At 42.2% G+C, this 20,294-nt stretch overlaps 1 protein-coding gene and 1 non-coding gene across 50 annotated transcripts in view; one reads left to right on the plus strand and one right to left on the minus strand.

Annotated features, from left to right (window-relative positions):
- The window catches only part of CLASP1 (cytoplasmic linker associated protein 1), a 308,996-nt gene that overhangs the window by 191,170 nt on the left and 97,532 nt on the right, over positions 1-20,294 (minus strand). For 48 of the 49 annotated variants that reach the window (XM_063790383.1, XM_054678949.2, XM_054678935.2 and 45 more), the window contains one exon: positions 65-143. The exons of the other annotated variant lie outside the window; for it this stretch is intronic. Coding sequence is in view for 47 of the 48 variants with exons in the window: in XM_054678949.2 (XP_054534924.1) it covers positions 65-143 (79 nt within the window). In the remaining variant the exon portion in view is untranslated. The remainder of the gene's footprint in view (positions 1-64; positions 144-20,294) is intronic. 49 annotated transcript variants of the gene reach the window in all.
- LOC112208502 (U4atac minor spliceosomal RNA) lies at positions 698-823 on the plus strand. Its single transcript, XR_002942980.2, has one exon. It is a non-coding gene; the product is annotated as a U4atac minor spliceosomal RNA (small nuclear RNA).

Raw genomic sequence — 20,294 nt, forward strand, 5'->3', positions numbered from 1 at the left:
GGAGGCCGAGGGAAGGCTGGGGGTCTGAAGGGGCCGGGTCCGCTCCACAAGTGCCGCAGCTCACCTGTGCCGATCTGCGCCTTGAACCGATCCTGCAGCCGGGTCACCAGGGCGGACAGGATGTCCATGCCCAGCAGAACCACCTGCAGCGGGAAACACCGGGAGCCTGTTAGCGGCCGGCCTGCGGGGCAGCGCTCCCGCCCACCCGCTCCGGGGACGCCTAGACATTTCTGGCCCAGACGCAGTCCGAGAGTCCAGACGCATGCCGACTGGAAGACCAAAGAGATTAGCACGAGGAAGGATGATCTTCCACAAAAAGAGCTATGTACAGCTATAATGGAAAATACTCGGTGAGGAGAAACGAAATAAAAGGCAATACAGCGTAGCCAAACCCGGGTTAGCTGCCGGTGGAGTTCAAGAGCGCGCCGCGGTCCCGCCCCCGCCAGCCCCGCCCCGGCGAGAAAAGCATATGCAAATTTTCGAGCGCCCGACGCGCGGTCTTCTGGGTAAAACCGAGCCGCCGCTTTTGCGACCCTTCAGGGCCTCAGAAAACAAAGAATTGGGGTGTCGTCGAAAGCTGTGGAGGCTGGAGGTAAGCCAGCTACCAGACCGACTAGGGCGAGGCTCACGAATTAATTACCACAACCCTACCAGGTATTGGCGCTTCCTGCTTGCAGCGCAGGGACTTTTTACTACAACCATCCTTTTCTTGGGGTTGCGCTACTGTCCAATGAGCGCATAGTGAGGGCAGTACTGCTAACGCCTGAACAACACACCCGCATCAACTAGAGCTTTGCTTTACCTTGGTGCAATTTTTGGAAAAATGAAAACCCGTTTTCATAGACTAATCAGTTCAAACAGCAGTAAGTCGTAAATAATCTGGTGCTTTGTCATTAAACCAATAGAGGGCGCACAAGACGCGTGGTTTCAGTGTCGTAAGGAAAGTTCTTTCCGTTTTTGCGGTGAAAACGGGGAGAATTTCCACCGAACTTAACCCCGTTAACTTTACGCCGACCATCGACCGTTCTGTAACTCCTTTATGCTGAGCCAGCCCAGGAGTCTAGGTCAAGTTTCAATAGGAGACGAAGTTTCAGTAGGTCTTTGCACCTCACATAAAATGTAATCCAGATCGGGCGCGGTGGCTCACGCCTGTAATCCCAGCACTTTGGGAGGCGGAGGCGGGCGGATCACGAGGTCAGGACATCGAGACCATCCTGGCTAACACAGTGAAACTCCGTCTCTCCTAAAAATACAAAAAATTAGCCGGGCGAGGTGGCGGGCGCCTGTAGTCCCAGCTGCTCGGGAGGCTGAGGCAGGAGAATGGCGTGAATCCGGGGGGGTGGAGCCTGCAGTGAGCAGAGATCGCGCCACTGCACTCCAGCCTGGGCGACAGCGAGACTCCATCTCAAAAAAAAAAAAAAAAAAAAAGTAATCCCAGCACTTGGGGAGGCCGAGGCGGGCGGATCAGGAGCTCAGGAGATAGAGACTATCCTGGCCAACATGGTGAAACCCCCGTCTCTACTAAAAATACAAAAATTAGCTGGGCGTGGTGGCGCAAGCCTGTAGTCCCAGCTACTTGGGAGGCTGAGGCAGGAGAATCGCTTGAACCTGGGAGGCGGAGGTTGCAATGAGCCAATATCGGGCCACTGCACTCCAGCCTGGCGACAGAGCAAGACTCGGTCTCAAAAAAAAAAAAGAAAAAGAAATGTGAAATAGTGAGCTTTTTGTGGAATGGTCCAATAGTCAGATTAAACCCTTCCTCCGTATGAAGCAGTTTTGCACTGTCAGACTTCATTAAACACGCTTCCAACACAAAGCCGGGCACTGCCCAATGTTCACACAACAACCAAACAGGACGGGGCAACAGTTAGGATTTCTTGTATACAGCCTGTGCCTGCCTGCCTCTGGCGGCTGATAAAAGCAAAAACTGCAGACTTTTCTATTCAGCTTTGAAATCCACTGCTTCAAAACTGAAGGAATCTAAATTGGCCCAATAATCCCCACAATATATAAAATGTTCTTGCAAGAAACTGGCTACTTGACAATATTGAAGAAAATAATTTTAAAAACTTTTATAAAGAGAACAATTTGTAAACAGATTTTTTTAATAATATAATAATGGTATAAACACTTTAAAATAATGACTCTACTTTCCAGCTAAAAGGGATTAGGTTTCACACTATGACTTCCTTCCAGAGTACAGTATGAAGTGGAGGAGTAACTATCCTGCGGAGAAAACTGACAGACGCAACCTCAGCCAGACGGTGGAGGTCAACATCAAGTACACGTCCTATGATGTCATGGAAACGGCATTTTGCCTCTGTGATAGTCCTTCCCAAGACCCTTAAGCCCAGTCTAAACATGAGGAAAACATCAGAGAAATTCCAATAGAGGGGCATCCTACAAAACACCTGAGCAGTACCCCTCAAAACTGTCCAGGTCATCAAAAACAAGAACTCTGAGAAACCGTCACAGCAACAGGAGCCAAGGGAAACATAACAACTAAAGGTAATGAGGTATCCTGGAAAAGAGTGTGCAACAGAAAGACGACATTTTTCCTTAGGTAGAAACTAAGGAAATAGGAATAAAGCATGAACTCTAGTTAATAATAATACATCAATACTGGCTCATTAATTGTAATAAACCACATTAATGTTAGATATAATAATGAGATGTTTGTAATTTTTCTGTAAAAAAGTTTATTTTTTAAAAAGAACAGCCCATCACTTAAGTGAGTTATTTAGCTTTCGTCTGGTGAAATCTTAAGCTTATCTGCACAGTTGCATTACTGGTTGCAGGTAGGGGTGTTATTCATGACAGAAACATCCCTTCACACATCGTTCAAGGCTAAGGTAAAGAGGACTATTGTTTACTTGGGGGAACGCTGACGTCAGCTTTTCCAGGATGGCAGTTTACTTGGTAGGTCTGAGCAGAGAAGGCCTCGCTAAGCCCCGGACAGTCAAGTTTCAATGCGTTGCCTAGAGGAACTGGGGAGCCTGGAAACTCCCGAAGAAGACTGAGTGGGTAGATGCACCTGAGCCCCAGAGAAATAGGACAGGAGAGGTCCAGGGTGCCAGCCAGGAGGACAGAAGGCAGTTCCAGGCACTTTCACAGCTCAGGCCCTTCTCCTGGGTTTCCATTTCCCTACTGAAGAAAGGGATACATGAAAAAGTCCTTGCGCCCAGAAGACCACTCTGATAATTAACTATAAAAACCTCTTTGTGTCTAACCCTCCTCATCTGTAAAACATGGGCAATAATAACAGCTGACTGGTGGGTTGTTGTGAGGATTAAATAAAGTGTGTATGTAAACTGTGCCTGGCACGTGGTAAGGGTACTTTTTTTTTCCCCCTATTTCTGCTTTCTTCAGCCCTTAGGTTTATAAAACCAACTTCTTCTGCATGGCTCACTGGAATACACAATTCTGTTTTATGGAATGAGGTGTTACCTGATTCTAAAGTCACGAATAAAAGTCAATCAAAATCTTTAAATTTGTTGTAATTTTTTTCTTCCAACACCATTAACTCTGCGTGACCCTTGACTCTGACATTTTACTTAATTATCTACGTTTGTGCTTGTTTCCCCAGCTACACTCCTTGAATGTAAGGAATACTATCATCTTGCATTTCCTCAGAATTCCCATAATAAGTAGCACAATGCTGGGTACACGGTAGGTGATCAATAAACCCTACTGTATTGATGTGAATGAGACTGGAACAGATGAGTTCTCAAGGTCCAACACATCTTCTTTATCCTAAAAACCTTTAAAAGACTCTTTTGTAAAAGAGAGAAGAGGGCTGACCAGGTCACTGGGACCAACACTCCTGCCGAGCACAACTAAAAAATGCTGGACACAAAAGAACACCTGCAGCATCAGAGAACTAAGAAGGCACAGAAGAACTTCCAGGTCAAGAAACACAGACAACCAAAATTTACAGATATGAGCCTGCAACAACTGGTTCACTTTGCCCTGGGGCCATTTATACACTGGGAAAGGGCACAGAGAATCACTTTTAATAACCTCTTGGGTCATCTAGGAGGGCAAAGGTTAGATTCCAAAGCCCTCCAAAGTTGGTGACCTAGTTAACCCCCTACCACATGTGCTGGAAACCCAAATGGCTAGACTTTCGGAGGAGAGTGAGTTGGAAATAAAACAGCCTTCACAGGGACTGCAGCCCAGTTTCCAAGCATCTGGGTGGCCCAGAAAAATCCTAATCCCTGACATCAGATTAAAGTGAGTTTAGACTGTTTGTGCCCAAAAGCCCTGAGCAGATAAAAACACAAGTCATTTCTGGATAAAGAAAACATCATCCTAATAATCTAGTCCTCGGGTTATTCCTGTAAAAATTTTTCTTTTGTTGTTGTTGTTTGTTTTTTTGAGATGGAGTCTCGCTCTGTTGCCCAGGCTGGAGTGCAATGGCACGATCTCTGCTCACTGCAACCTCCGCCTCCCAGGTTCAAGAGATTCTCGTGCTTCAGCCTCCCAAGTAGCTGGGATGTGTTATCAGCCCAGCTAATTTTTGTATTTTTAGTAGAGACGGGGTTTTATCATGTTGGACAGACTGTTCTTGAATTCCTGACCTCAAGCAATCTGCCTGCCTCAGCTCCCAAAGTGCTGGGATTACTGACGTTGAGCCATTGCGCCTGGCCTATTCCTGTAACAATTTTTCAAAGAGAACATCTGAAACACAACCAAAGATAACCAGTCACACAGGACAAAGTGAAAACTAGCAGAAACAAAGACCAACCTGGACTCTGGGTCCCTGGATAGGAGAATAATTGCAAACGGACTTTAAAATAACAAGTAAGGCCGAGTGTGGTGTCTCACGCCTGTAATCCCAGCACTTTGGGAGGCCGAGGCAGGCAGAGGCAGGCGGATTGCCTGAGCTTAGGAGTTCAAGACTAGCCTGGGCAACGTGGCAAAATGCCACCTCTACGAAAAAATACAAAAATTAGCTGGGCGTGGTGGCATGCACCTGTGGTCCCAGCTGCTCTGCTCGGGAGGCTGAGGTGGGAGGATCACTTGAGCCTGGGAGGCGGAAGTTGCAGCAAGTGGAGATCGTGCCACTGCACTCCAGCCTGGGTGACAGAGAGACACCTTGTCTCAATAAATAAATTAATTAAATAAGTCTTATTATGTCTAAGAAGAAAAAACACATGATTAAAGTTTTGGGTAGAGAAATGACAACTTTTAAAGTTACATAGGTTAAACAAATAATACAAGAGAAAATTAAATACTCAATGCATGGGCTCTTTTTCCTAAGTGCACTGTAAATACATGAAGAGAACTAAGCAGGAAACTAAGTCTGCAGAAAAAATCCAGAATAAAGTAAAGAGAAACAAAAAGATGGAATATTCAAAAGAATAGGCAAGAGAGAATAGAGAGAAAACATCAAGTTTACATGGAATTTAAAAAGAAGAAATGAGAGACAATAGGTATAAAGCAACGGCTGACATTCATTAGAATTTTTTTTTTTTTTGGAGATAGGATCATGCTCTGTCACCCAGGCTGGAGTGTAGTTGCGTGATTTCGGCTCACTGCAACCTCCATCTCCCAGCTTCAAGTGATCCTCCTGCCTCAGCAACCCGCCCCCTCCCCAGTAGCTGGGACTATAGATGCATGCCACCACACCACCCAGCTAATTTTTTGAGCTTTTGTAGAGGAGGGGTTTTGCCACGTTGCCCAGGCTGGTCTTGAACTTCTGGACTCAAGCAATCCGACTGTGTTGGCCTCCCAGAGTGCTGGGATTACAGGCATGAGCCACTGCACCCAGCCCTATTTTATTAAAAAATAAAAAATAAATAGTGTTGGTGAAGATGTAGAGAAACTGGAACTCTTGTATACTGCTGGTGAAGTGTAAAATGGTAGAGTTGTTGTGGAAAATGGTTATAGCAGTTCCTCAAAAAAGATTAGGGCTGGGCACGGTGGCTCACGCCTGTAATCCCAGCACTTTGGGAGGCCGAGGTGGGCAGATCACGAAGTCAGGAGATCGAGACCATCCTGGCTAACACAGTGAAACCCCGTCTCTATTAAAAATACAAAAAATTAGCCGGGCGTTGTGATGGGCGCCTGTAGTCCCAGCTACTCGGGAGGCTGAGGCAGGAGAATGGCATGAACCTGCGAGGCAGAGCTTGCAGTGAGCCAAGATTGTGCCACTGCACTCCAGCCTGGGTGACAGAGCGAGACTGTCTGAAAAAAAAAAAAAAAAAGATTAAAAATAATATTACCATATGATTCCAGCAATTCCACTTCTGGGCATATACCCAAAAGAAGTAAAAGCAGAGTTTCCAAAGACAGTTGTAAACCCATATTCACAGCATCATTACCTACAGGAGTAAAAAGGTGGAAACAACTGAAGTGTTGATTGACAGATGAATGGATATACAAAATGGAGTCTACTGGTCTACCCATACAATGGAACTTTAGGCCTTTTCTGAAACACTACAACATGGATGAACCTTGAAGGCATTATGTGGAATAAAGTAAGCCAGTCACAAAGACAAATATTGTCTGGTTCCACTTACATGAAACACCTAGAGTAGTCAAATTCACTGATACAGAAAGTAGACTGGTGGCTGCCAGGGATTGTGGAAGGGAGAAATGAGAGTTATTATTTAATGGCTACAGGGTTTCAGTTTTACAAGAGAAAAACATTATGGAAAGAGACGTTGGTGATGGTTGCATAATTCAAATGTACTTCATGCCGCTGAATTGTACACAAAACTAGTTACATGGTGAATTTTATGTTCTGTATGTCTCACTACAATTAGAAATAACTTTTAAACAATAGCTGATGGTTATGAAGCTTGTGTTATGGGGCAATAAAAATGCTCTAAAATTAGATAGTGGTGATGGTTGTATAACTCTGTGAATGTACCACTGAATTTTACACCTTTAAAAAGAATAAAAGGCTGGGCACAGTGGCTCACACCTGTAATCCCAGCAATTTGAGAGGTCAAGGCGGGCAGATCGCTTGAGCCCAGGAGTTTGAGACTAGCCTTAGCAACATGGCAAAATCCTGTCTCTACAAAAAATACAAAAATTAGCCAGGCCTGGTGGCACAAGCCTGTAGTCTCAGCTACTCGGATCGCTGAGGTGAGAGGATCGCTCGAGCCCAGGAAGTTGAGGCTGCAGTGAGCCGTGATCTTGTCACTGCACTCCAGCCTGGGTGACAGATCAAGATCCTGTGTCCAAGAAAAAAAAAAAGAGAGAGAGAGAGAGAGAAGCAATACCTGAAGAGATAATGGCTGAAAATGTTCCAAAAACTGAAGAAAAACATCAAGCCACAGATTCAAGAAGCCCAGTGTATCACACCACACTAAGGAAAAAGAAACCCAAACCTAGATACATTAGCTACATTGTTTAAAAGATGAAAATTAAGACCAATACTGCCAACAATAAAGAAATGCATCAGCAAAGTGAAGAAAGATAATTACTAATTACCAACCTATAATTCTATGATCTGTAAAATATACCTTTCTAGAAAGTGAAATAATTCTCATACAAAAACTAAAAGAACTTTTCAATACTTATCTTAGAAGCTATCCATTCTTTTAAATTTCAATTTTAGTGACTGTCCTGGTGCTGCTGGTTTAACAATAAATCATTCCGTGTAACTTGCCATATTAATAACATGATTTTCCCCTTTATTATGTTAATCACCGCAAAAGATACAAAGCATCTGAGAAATTGAACATCCACTGCATTCATGATTAAAAATTCTTAGCAGATTAGGAAGAGAAAGATTCTTCCTTAACTTCATAAAGGATATATTTTTTTCAAACCTACAAAAAGCATCACACTTAATGATGAAATGCTGAAAGCTTTCTCTCTGAGACTGGAACACGACAAAAATATCCACTGTACAATTTCTGTTCAACATTATATCTACAGTCCTAGCTAACTAATTTTGGCAAGAAAAAAAATAAAAGTGGCCAGGCATGGTGGCTCACGCCTGTAATCCCAGCACTTTGGGAGGCCAAGGCGGGTGGATCACCTGAGGTCAGGAGTTTGAGACCAGCCTGACCAACATGGAGAAACCCCGTCTCTAATCAAAATACAAAATTAGCCGGGCGTGGTGGCACATGCCTGTAATCGCAGCTACTTGGGAGGCTGAGGCAGGAGAATCGCTTGAACCCGGGAGGCAGAGGTTGCAGTGACCCAAGATTGCGCCATTGTACTCCAGCCTGGGTGATAAGAGCAAAACTCCGTCTCAAAAAAAATTTTTTTAAAAAGTATGAAAATTGACAAAAAAAGATTATCATTCTGAATGGAAAATACAACTGCGTAAAAAAAAATTCTAGAAGGCGCTAGGCATGGTGGCTCATGCCTGTAATCCCAGCAATTTGGGAGGCCATGGCAGGCAGATCACGAGGTCAGGAGATGGAGACCATCTTGGCCAAGATGGTGAAACCCCATCTCTACTAAAGATACAAAAATTACCCGGGCATGGCAGTGGGCACCTGTAATCCCAGCTACTCGGGAGGCTGAGGCAGAGAATTGCTTGAACCCAGGAAGCAGAGGTTGCAGTGAGCCGAGATTGCGCCACTGCACTCCAGCCTGGGCGACAGAGCAAGACTCAGTCTCAAAAAAAAAAAAACTAGAAGATCTAAAGATGCATTATAAAATTAAGTTTTGCAAGACTAATACAAAGCCAATATATATGAAAAAAATTACATTTCTATTCTCATAATAAGCCAAAAAGGAAAGTTAAAAATGTTCCTATTTTTTATTTTATAAAAATAAACACCGAGGAATAAATCTAGCCAAAATAAATATCTGCCCAAAAAGCTATGTAACAATTTTTAAAATTTTTTTAAGATAGCTAAAATAAATGGAAAGATAAAACTATAGGCTGGAATACTCAGTACTGTGAAATTTTCAGTTCTCCCAAATTGATCTAAACATTCAATAAAATTCCACTAAAAACCCTAATAAACACAAACATATTTTTTTTTAAGAACTAAACAAGTTGATTCCAAAATACGTGTGATAATACGAATGGCAAGGCACTCTTTTGGTTAAACAAGGTGATAAAACTTGCTCCCCGTGGATATCAAGATTTATTACAATATCACAGGAATTAAGACAATGTGCTATCAGTTGATGGACAGACACATACACCAACAGACAGGATAAAGAAACAGATTCGGGCCTATGGGGGTATTTTATGACAAAGCAGGCATTACAGAGCAGTGACAATATGGCTACTTTTTAAATTGATGCCCCTGGATCAACTGAATATCTACATGGATTTAAAAAGAAGCTGACTCCTATCTCACACCCTGCACAAAAATGAATTCCTGATAATAGATAAACGTGCAGAAAGCAAAGCAATAAACCTTTTAGAAAATAACATAATAGCTTCATGATCCCAGGATAGAGGAAAATATCAGGACACAATAAACACAAACCATAAAGGACAAGATTGATGAACTGGACCAAATTAGAATAAAGAACTTTGGCATATCAAAACCACTTAAGAAAGTGAAAGTCAAGTCACGCTAGAAGAAGATATTACAAAACAAATAAGCAACAACAGGCTTGTTTCTAGAATATATAAAGGTGCTCTACAAAGCAACTGATAGGCAAGCCAGTAGAAAAACAGGCAAAATATGTGAAGAGGCACTTCACAAAAGATACCAATGGTCAACATTCTAAGAAAAGTTGTTCAATTTCTACTAGTCATCAAGGAAGTGCAAATTAAATGAGACACTACTGCACACTCACAATGGCTAAAACGGAAAAAGACCCACAAGACTGAGTGTTAACAAGGATGTGGTACCACAGAAACTCTCCTACATGCTAGCAGGAATGTAAATTGGCATAATCAACACTTTAGAAAACATATTGGCATTAGCTAACAAATCTGAAGATATGCAGCAATACTGCTGCTAGGATATAACCAACAGAAACACATGCATACATCTAACAGGTGAAATGTGCAAGAATGCTCAGAGCAGCACTACTACAGTAGCCAAAAACTAGAAATCCTTAAGTCCATCCACTGTGGAATGTTGAAGTTGTGGGTTTCATACTAAGAGATGCAATAAGCACTGAAAATAAATGAATCACAGTTACACTCAGCAATACAAAATCTTGTAAGAATGAATCAAAAGGCCAGAAACATACCCACATTTCTATGAAGTTCAAAAACAAGCAAATAAAGTGGGCACGGTGGTGTCTACAGTCCCAGCTACTTGGGAGGCTGAGGCTGGATGATCGCTTAAGCCCAGGAGTTCAAGTCCAGTGTGGGCAAGATAGTGAGACCCCGTTTCTAAAAATCATTAATTTTTTAAAACCAAGCAAACATGGCCAGGCATGGTGGTTCACACCTGTAATCCCAGCACTTTGGGAGGCTGAGGTGGGCGAATCAAGAGGTCAGGAGTTCAAGACCAGCCTGACCAACATGGTGAAACCCCGTTTCTACTAAAAATACAAAAAATTAGCTGGGCGTAGTGGCATGCACCTGTAATCCCAGCTACTTGGAGGCTGAGGCAGGAGAATCGCTTGAACCCGGGAGGCAGAGATTGCAGTGAGCCTTGATCGCGCCACTGCACTCCAGCCTGTGCAACAGAGTGAGACTCCATCAAAAAAAAAAAAAAAGCAAACATAAACTGTAATGTTAAGGTGCATATTTAGATAATAAAACTAAAAAGAAAAGCCAGAAAGCAGTTATCATAAAAGTCAGAAGAGTGGTTACTTAGGGGAGTCCTGGTGGCGATGTCCTAAGCAACGTTCTATTTCTTGTCCTGAAGATCAATTAAACAGCTATTAGCTTTAAAATACATCATTAAATTGTGTCTTTGTGTTTTGTGCACATTCTATACACACTTCACAGTTTTAAGTTTTAAAAATCAGAGCAGTGGGAGTGATGCTGACTACTAGACCTATAAGTTTATAACAAGAAGCTTAGACCTCCAAAACACTTGTAAAGGCCCCAAAATGGAACAGTTATCTTTCCAGAACATGAGGTCTGCTCATTGAGCAAAGAAAGGAATACTCAATCCTTTTCTCCAAAAAAACATCCATAAGGGACAAACTAGGTGGTAAAAACAGGCCATTTCTTAAGCTTCAGAAAACTGGATTGTCTAAGGTAAAAACAATGTTCACATTCATATTGCACTTCATTGTTTTAAGGTATTTTGCATGAATCTGAGTAATCTCACAATAATCCTGAGATATAGAATATATTATCCTTATTTTGGAAATAAGGAAAATAAAGACCAAAAGACTTATCCAGGGTTGTAAAGTTTGGTAAATGACCAAACTGCAAATAAGCCCGAGCCTCCTGACTACACCAAAGCCATTTTCACTATAACATAATAATGATATACACAAAACCCCACATTTTTAGTCTTTTTCATCTCTCTTTCTCTCTCTCTAGCTAGCTTAAGACCTTCTCTGCCAATATCGGATAACTTCAAACGTCAGCCTCGGCGCTACACCTCTCTGAGGCTCTGGGAATGCCTCAGCTAGGAAAACAAGCACTGGCTTTGTAAGCACATCTTTGGGGCTGACATCCAGCTCTCCTCCCATGGCAGCTGCTCCATCTCCGAGCTTCAAATGCTCACTCAATAAAACCAGAATAATAATACATTTACCTTAAACAGTACACATGAGGCTAACGAAGTTTTAACAAAATGCTCGGAATGTCACAGGCACCCAGTAAGTACTATTTCCCTTCTTTATGAGAGCAGCACTTTTAAAAATAATAAAGCGTGGCTTACTGAGTTAAGGGGCAAACAAAGTAGGCATGAAATCTAGAAAAGAAAATAAGGTTGCCTAAAATTCCATCACTCAACAATACCCCTGTTACTGCTTTGGTGACTATCCTGCAAGACATCCAGGCACACGCACATGCACATTTTTCCATTCAATGTGCAATGGACATCTTCCCAAGTCAATAAATACAGATCTACACCCCTATTTTCAGTGGCTTTATAATATTGTACGTAGGTATCATCATCACTCACCCAGTCCTACTAATATGCAGGGTTTTCATTATTTTACACAAAACGATGATGGATGCACACTTCTACATATGTGCTCTCATCCTCTTAGTACAAATGCTGAAAATATTTGCTGAGTCAAAAAGAAAACACACTGTATACTATACTGTTAGCTCTGTTTTTAATGTAATGCACTAGGTGCTGCTTTAAAAACAGGACTGTGCCATGCTGATTTCTACACACTTTTTAGTTATTTTAAAAGACTAGATTGCAACCTCACTAAGTAAGGAGAAATTAGCACTCTACACCGTACTTTTCACATTCAAGAATAAAAACACAACACAAATACCCCCTCAAGAAAAGTGTGATAGTCAGTGACTTTGCACATACACATGTACGATGGGAGAAGTAGTTACTGTTACCCAAACTTGTTATCCTTCAAAGCAGTCACCTAGGAAGTGCCTGGGTGCTCAACCCAATAACAATGCCACTGCGCAGTCTATTTTTAAAATTCCTCTTCTGGAATGCCCTCCAGAGATAGTTTATAAACCATAAAAGTAAATGTCTGTTAAAATACGTTAATTAATATTAGATTAATGGGACTTACAAAGTTATGGAATATTACCAGTAACTGTCCATATAAAGGATTTTACCTTTCAAAAGGTATTTAGGATCATCACACCATCAAACCACTTTCTTTTATTACACGAGGCCAGCAATATGGCAAGTCACGCTAGGAGACAAGGTTTAAAATACAATGAGAAGCAGAGTTAGTAACCTTTGTTTGAAGACCTAGACCAATCCAATACAGCTTTCAGCAATGACAGAAATGTTCTACAACGGTGATGTCCAATGCAGTAGCCACTAGCCGCATATGGTTACTAAGCAAACGAAAGGTAGCTAGTGCAAATGCGGAACCGGACTTTTCATTTAACTTTGCTTAATCTTAACTTTAAACCACCGCAGGAGGCTCATGGCTACTGTACTGGACAGTGCTGCTCTAGACCACTGGCTGCAAACTCGGACACGTAGGTAAAAATAAGGCCGGTTATGTGATGGGGGTACGGGGGCCATGGAAACTTGGGGCACCTCTTAAAGCTCCAGTCACTTGATAACATGTGGGACTGAAGGACAGTAAGGCCACATCTCCTGATTTTAAACCCTGGCAACTTATCCAAAGAATTTTAAAGCACTAAGGAGACCAAACAAAACATATTTGTGGGTCATATCCAGTCACAGACCTCTAAATTTGCAATCTCTCTCATCCAGATACATCCCATAAACATGAGATCAGGCACCAAGACATTCATGATGGTTTAAGGAAATAAACAAAGATCCAAGTTTCCCATATGGACTTTCAAAATTTTCCCTGATATGCTTCCAAGCTGACCTACCTGTTCCTCTCTCCCAGTAGCCCCCAGCCTGCCAGCAGGACTCACAGCTCTTCCTCCTGCCCAAGATTCCTAGAGTCTCCCTAGACTCCTCCAAAGCCCAAGTCCCAATCCTTCTAAGAGACAGTTCCAGCTAGCCCCCTCCAAAAGGTCTCCAGCCTCCTAATTTCTCTAAACCCCAATCTGAATAGTACTTTTTTCTATCTCCTTTATATGCATACTAAGTAACTCTCCAAAAAGACCACAAACTACTCAAAGCAGAGCAGATTCTTACACAACCTTTCTCACGCACTCACTTGCCCAGAGACAGTAAAAAAAAAGTAGGGGGTGGATAGGAAATCATGGGGCAGTGAACGTCTATCTTACAAAGATTCTCTATTTAATTCTCACAACAATATTTTGAGGCAAATATCATAACTATAAATATGCCTACTTTGCAGATAAGGAAACTAAGCCCAAAAAGATGAACAAATAATTAGGCAAGGTCACTCCGCGATTATGTGGCTTAAATAATGTTCACTAATCCATTAGTCTTACAAAAGGGCAAACCAAGAACACTTAAGTTTATAATGACACCCAAGTCAAATCACTCTTCTGTGTCTACTTTTTCCAGAGAACCATCTGCCCACTGGTTGTGCTTCTGACAAAGAGTGTGTAACAGAAGCCGTTCCAAGAGTGTACTGTAACTAATTTTAGAGACCAAAATATCTGTGAATTGGCTCATTGGTTATAGCTCCCAGCATTCCAATCTCCACAGAGGCACCATGAGAGACAAATCAACTCCTTCCTCAAGTAAGGAGTAATCTCCTTCCACTGATTTTTCTCAGAGTTCATGCCAGGGTTAAATCCTGACAAAAATCTTAGCTCCAGGATGGCATTTTACTACTTTCAAAAAATATATACAAAAAAAAAAAAAAAAGATATTACTACCCTTTTTTGAAATGTTGAAATCTGGAAAAACATAACAATAGTCTGTGCTTAACATACTCTCTAAATTCATGCAATACATGTTTTTTTAAAGGGGGAAAGGTGCATTCATTTATTCACTTAAAATTTATTGATCACTTATTAGAATTCTATATACTTGATCAAATATCAATCAAGTATAAGGGTAGAGACGAACAAGCTGTTAGACATATAAGGAGTTACTAAACACACACGTACCACATGACTGCAATTCCATTCCATACATAAAGATCTGGGTCAGTAAACAAGAAAATAAACCAAAAAAGTGAAAAACATGGGATCCTAGAAACAGAGGGGCCAACTCAAAAGAGAGGTGAAGGCAATTAACAAGATGATGGCAAAAGGGATTCTCAGAATGATGGCAGGGCACCTAATTTTTTATTTCTTTTTCTTTTCTTTTCTTTTCTTTTCTTTTTTTTTTTTTAATTTTTGAGACGAAGTCTCGCTCTGTCACCCAGGCTGGAGTGTAGTGATGGGATCTTGGCTCACTGCAACCTCTACCTCCCAGGCTCAAGCAATTCTCCTGCCTCAGCCTCCTGAGTAACTGGGATTACAGGCATGTGCCACCACACCCAGCTATTTGTATTTTTAGTAGAGACAGGGTTTCACTATGTTGACCATGTTGGTCTTGAACTCCTGACCTCAAGTGATCCACCTGCCTCGGCCTCCCAAAGTGTTGGGATTACAGGTGTTAGCCACTGCACCCGGCCTGGGTACCTAATTAAAATCAGCACAGCAAGGGCAGAGAATGAGAGCAAGTTAGAAATCAACAGGGGAATACAAAGCTGATGGTCCAAAATCGAATCTCCAAGTTTGTCTCCAAAAAGTTTTTGTTTTTCTTTTATTTGTTTGGTTTTTTTAATCACGGGGGTAGGGCGGGCACGGAGCAGACATTTGCTTGAATCATGATCCAAAAAAATCCACACATGACATTTAGCAGGTATGGCACATGACAACTCAAGGTTATTCTAAAGTCTCCCTGACTCTAAAGTGGGCCCCCTCCTACCCCATTTCTTTTCGTGTCATTTTCATGCTGTAGAAATCTGGTCGGTTCTGTTATGAAGAGAGACACAGTCAGCTTTGTCTGTTTCCTTAGGCATCGTTGAACTTGACCCTCTACCTGCATTTCCTGCAGATGAAGTCAGCTCTAGAGATCCGACTAGATTCAGATTCAGCATTTCTGGCCAGAATATTTTATAGGTGGTACTATAATCTTTATTCCAATAATATCTTCCATATTTCATCAAATCTAAGACACCACCAACTTTATGAACACCAAAGAAATAGCTGGTGACAAACTGTTACCCAATTGATCAAAAGACTCATCTTGATATCAGAGATGGTAAAACTGTAGAGGTTAAAAAAAAAAGTGTCTCAGAATTGAAATTCTATTATAGTTTGCTCATTACTTAAAAAAAAAAAACTTTCTTTAATTGGATTTATAGTTCTATAGAATGAGAGCTTCAAAAACACCTTTTAAAACAGAAAGATTCTTAGAAGTACGGCATGCTTTACATGCAATGCCTCTTGGAAACAGAAATGATCTTTCAAGGTACTTTCCAACCATGGATTTCAAGGCGCTTTCCCTTTCACATCCCACCCCAACACATTTCCTGTGATTTATCACATCTCTATACTTTAGCCATGAGACTACCTCTCAGGGGATACCCAGAAAAAGTAAAAACAAGGAACAGCTAAAAAATTCAGTTACATTGGAAATAACTTGGCAGTTTCTTTAAAAACGAAACACACACGTACCCTATGACTGCAATTCCATTCCTAGGTATCTACCTAGAAATGAAATATAGAAATCAAAGTGTAGGGGGGTGGCCAAGATGGCTGACTAGAAGCATCTAGTGTGCGCAGCTCTCACGAGACGAGCGAAGGGGCGAGTAAACACAGCACCTTCAATTAAACATCCAGGTACACGCATTGGGACCAATCAAGGAAACAACTCCACCCATGGAAAACGGAGAAAAGCAAGGCAGGACAGTGGCCCACTTGGGAGTGAAATGGAGCCAGGGGAACCTCCCCCATTCAGGGAAGCAGTGAGTGAATATGGGACCCCGGGAACCACGCTTCTTCCACAGACCTTTTTACAACCCTCGGGTCAGGAGACTGCCTCACGAACCCACTCCACCAGGGTCTTCAGTCTGACACAGAGCTACGTGGAATCTTGGCAGAGTAGTTTCTCAGGCGCGAACAGAGACCCGAGAGCCTTAGATACCCAGGCTTTCTGGGCTTCAGGGCAACAGAAGCTGCAATTCCATCTTTGGGTTTGAAGTGCCCAAAGCAACTAGGGGCAGACCCTGAGCATAGCATGGCTGCTCTATGAAAAAGAGGTCAGACTGCTGTTTTAAGCAGGTCCCTGATCCCATTCCTCTTCAGTGGATGGGCCCTCCCAATTGAGGTCTCCAACCACCACCTACAGGTGCCTTTGGGCTGGCAACAGATCTGTACCTTCCTGGGACAGAGCTCCCAGAGGGAGGGGCAGGCCACTATCTCTGCTGTTTTGCAGCCTTCACTGTTGATACCTCCAGGTACTGGAAAATCCAAGGCAACTGGGACGGGAGTGGACCCCCAACATATTGCAGCAGCCCTACAGAAAAGTGGCCAGACGGTTATGTGGGTACCCATTCCCACATCTCCTCATCGGCAGGTCCTCCAGGCCTGGGCCTCCAGCCACCCCCTTACCAGAGCTATCCAGCCAGTAGCAACTCAGCAACTCCCTGGACAGAGACCACATGGCAACTGAAAGCCTCTTTGCCACTGCTGCTGCGGTGGAACTGCCCTTGCTACCCTCGGACTAACAAAGAAGCACAGACCCTAACTGCCTTATCCACACCTCCAACAAGGAGGGGAGGCTAGTCCGTCTCCCAAGGGCCCACCTACCCCCCTACTCTTCACCAGGCAGGGAACCCCCAGCTTGGGCTCGCAGCAAAGACCCTCCATCCTGAGCTGATTGCACTGAGTGACTGCTGACCTGCATGTCTCTGGGGTGGAGCCCACAGGAGACAATCAAATGACCCTCGGCCACAACCACTACTAAGGTCCCTTCCTCTGCTGCCCCCAAACTGGAAAAAAAACATAAACACTGAGATTGTCCCAGAGCTGCAGTGGGCAGCTCAGGAATGCCAAGCTGCGATCTATAGCCAGTACTCAAGGTGGAAAGAAACCCACGCTTTTTGAGAATTGAGAGGGAACACGGCTGCAACTGTGAGGAAATATGGGGGAGCCACACAACCAAGCAAGAGTCTACCATGACCAGTATGCCTACGTGCCACATACCAGATCACAACCCAAAGCTTCAGCACCAAAAATACCTCACTAACATACCACCCTCTGAAACCAAAAACAAGAAGTCAGCTTCAAAGACCCTAAACAAAGACTCAGCCCTGTGAAAACATCCAGCAAATCAGTCACTTGACTGTACTCAATCTACACTGCAGTTAAAGGAACACCCAGACTTAGAGACAAGCAAAAAACCAATGCAAGAACTCCAGTAACTGTTATATGTCTTCCAATAACCACACCAGTTCTCCAACAAGAGTTCTTAACCAGGCTGAGCTGGCTGAATGACAAAAATAGAATTTAGAATATGGATAGGAACCAAGATCACTGAGATTCAGGAGAATAGCAAAACTCAATCCAAGGAAAGTAAGAACCAAAATAAAATGATACAGGAGCTGAAGGACAAAATAGCCAGTATAAAAAAGAACCTAAAGGATCTGACAGAGCTGAATAACACAATACAAGAATTTCACAATGCAATCACAAGTATTAACAGCAGAATAAACCAAGCTGAAGAAAGAATCTTAGAACTTGAAGACTGGCTCTCTGAAATAAGAGTCAGACAAAAATAGTGACAGAAAGAATAAGGAATGAACAAAACCTCAAGAAGTATGGGATTATGTAAAGAAGCCAAATCTATGAAAAATTGGTATCCCTGAAAGGGAGAAGAAAGCAAACAACTTACAAAATATATTTCAGGGTATCATCCATGAAAACTTCCCCAACCCTGCTAGAGAAGCCAAAAGTCAAATTCAGGAAATACAGAGAACTCCTGCAAGATGCTACACATGAAGATCACCCCCAAGACACATAATCATCAGATTTTCCAAGGCTGAAATGTAAGAAAGGATGTTAAAGGCAGCTAGAGAGAAAGGGCAGGTCACCTACAAAGGGAACCCTGTCAGGCTTACAACAGACTTCTCAGCTGAAACCCTGTAAGTCAGAAGAGATTGGGAACCTATATTCAACATTCTTAAATAAAAAAAAAAAAAATCTTCAACCAAGAATTTCATATCCAGCCAAACTTACAAGAGATCTTGAAAGGAGCACTAAATGTACTAATATAGTAGAAAGGAAAGATCACTACCAACAAATGCAAAAACACAAACCAGTGTTAAATATGCAGACCAGCGATACTATAAAGCAGCCACACAAACAAGCCAGCATAATAACCAGCTAAGAACACAATGACAGGATTAAATACACATATATAAAACTAACCTTGAATGTAAATGGGCTAAATGCCCCCACATAAAAGGCACAGAGTGGCAAGCTGGATAAAAAAGCAAGACCCAATGGTATGCTGTCTTCAAGGAACCCATCTCACATGCAATGACACCCATAGGCTCAAACTAAATGGATGGAGGAAAATCTACTAAGCAAATGGAAAACAGAAAAAAGCCAGGGTTGCAATCCTAATTTCAGACAAAGAGACTTTAAAACAACAAAGATCAAAAAAGACAAAGATGGGCATTACATAATAGTAAAGGGTTCAATTCAACAAGACGACCTAACTATCCTAAATACATATATGCACCCCAACACAAGAGCACCCAGATTCATAAAGAAAGTTCTTAGAGACCTTCAAAGAGATTTACACTCCCACAAAATAATACTGGGAGATGTCAACACTCTACTGACAATATTAGACAGATCATCAAGGCAGAAAATTTATAAAGATATTCAAGACCGGAACTCAACACTAGACCAATGGATCTGATAAATCTCTACAGAACTCTCCACCCAAAAATAACAGAATATATATGCTTCAGATCATCACATGGCACATACTCTAAAATCAACCACATAATTGGACATAAAACAATCCTCTGCAAAAAAAAAAAAAAAAAGGCCTGGCGTGGTGGCTCACGCCTGTAATCCCAGCACTTTGGGAGGCCGAGGCGGGCGGATCATGAGGTCAGGAGATCGAGACCATCCTGGCTAACATGGTGAAACCCCGTCTCTATTAAAAATGCAAAAAAATTAGCCAGGCGTGGTGGCGGGTGCCTGTAGTCCCAGCTACTCGGGAGGCTGAGGCAGGAGAATGGCGTGAACCTGGGAGGTGGAGCTTGCAGTGAGCCGAGATTGTGCCACTGCACTCCAGCCTGGGTGACAGAGCACGACTCCGTCTCAAAAAAAAAAAAAAACCTGAAATCACACCAAACACACTCTTGGACCACAGCACATTAAAAATAGAAGTCAAGACTAAGAAAATCACTGAAAATCATACAATTACATGTAAATTATACAACATGCTCTTGAAAGACTTTAGGGTAAATAAAGAAATTAAGGCAGAAATCAAGAAGCTCTTTGAAACTAATGAGAACAAAGATACAACATATCAGAATCTCTGGGACACAGCTAAGACAGTGTTAAGACAGTAATTCATAGCACTAAATGCCAACATAAAAAGAAAGATCTCAAATTAACAACCTAACATCACAACTGAAAGAATTAGAGAAGCAAGGACAAATCAACCCAAAAGCTAGCGGAAGACAAGAAATAACCAAAATCAGAGTTGAAATGAAGGAAATCGAGACATGAAAAACAATTTTTAAAAAATCGACAAATCTGGGAGTTTTTAAAAAAAAATTAATAAGATAAATAGGCTGCTAGCTAGACTAACAAAGAAGAAAAAAGGGAAGATCCAAATAAACACAATTAGAAATGATGAAGAAAATGTTACTACTGACCC

Source organism: Pan troglodytes, chromosome 13 (assembly GCF_028858775.2).
Source record: "Pan troglodytes isolate AG18354 chromosome 13, NHGRI_mPanTro3-v2.0_pri, whole genome shotgun sequence".
Taxonomy (NCBI): domain Eukaryota; kingdom Metazoa; phylum Chordata; class Mammalia; order Primates; family Hominidae; genus Pan; species Pan troglodytes.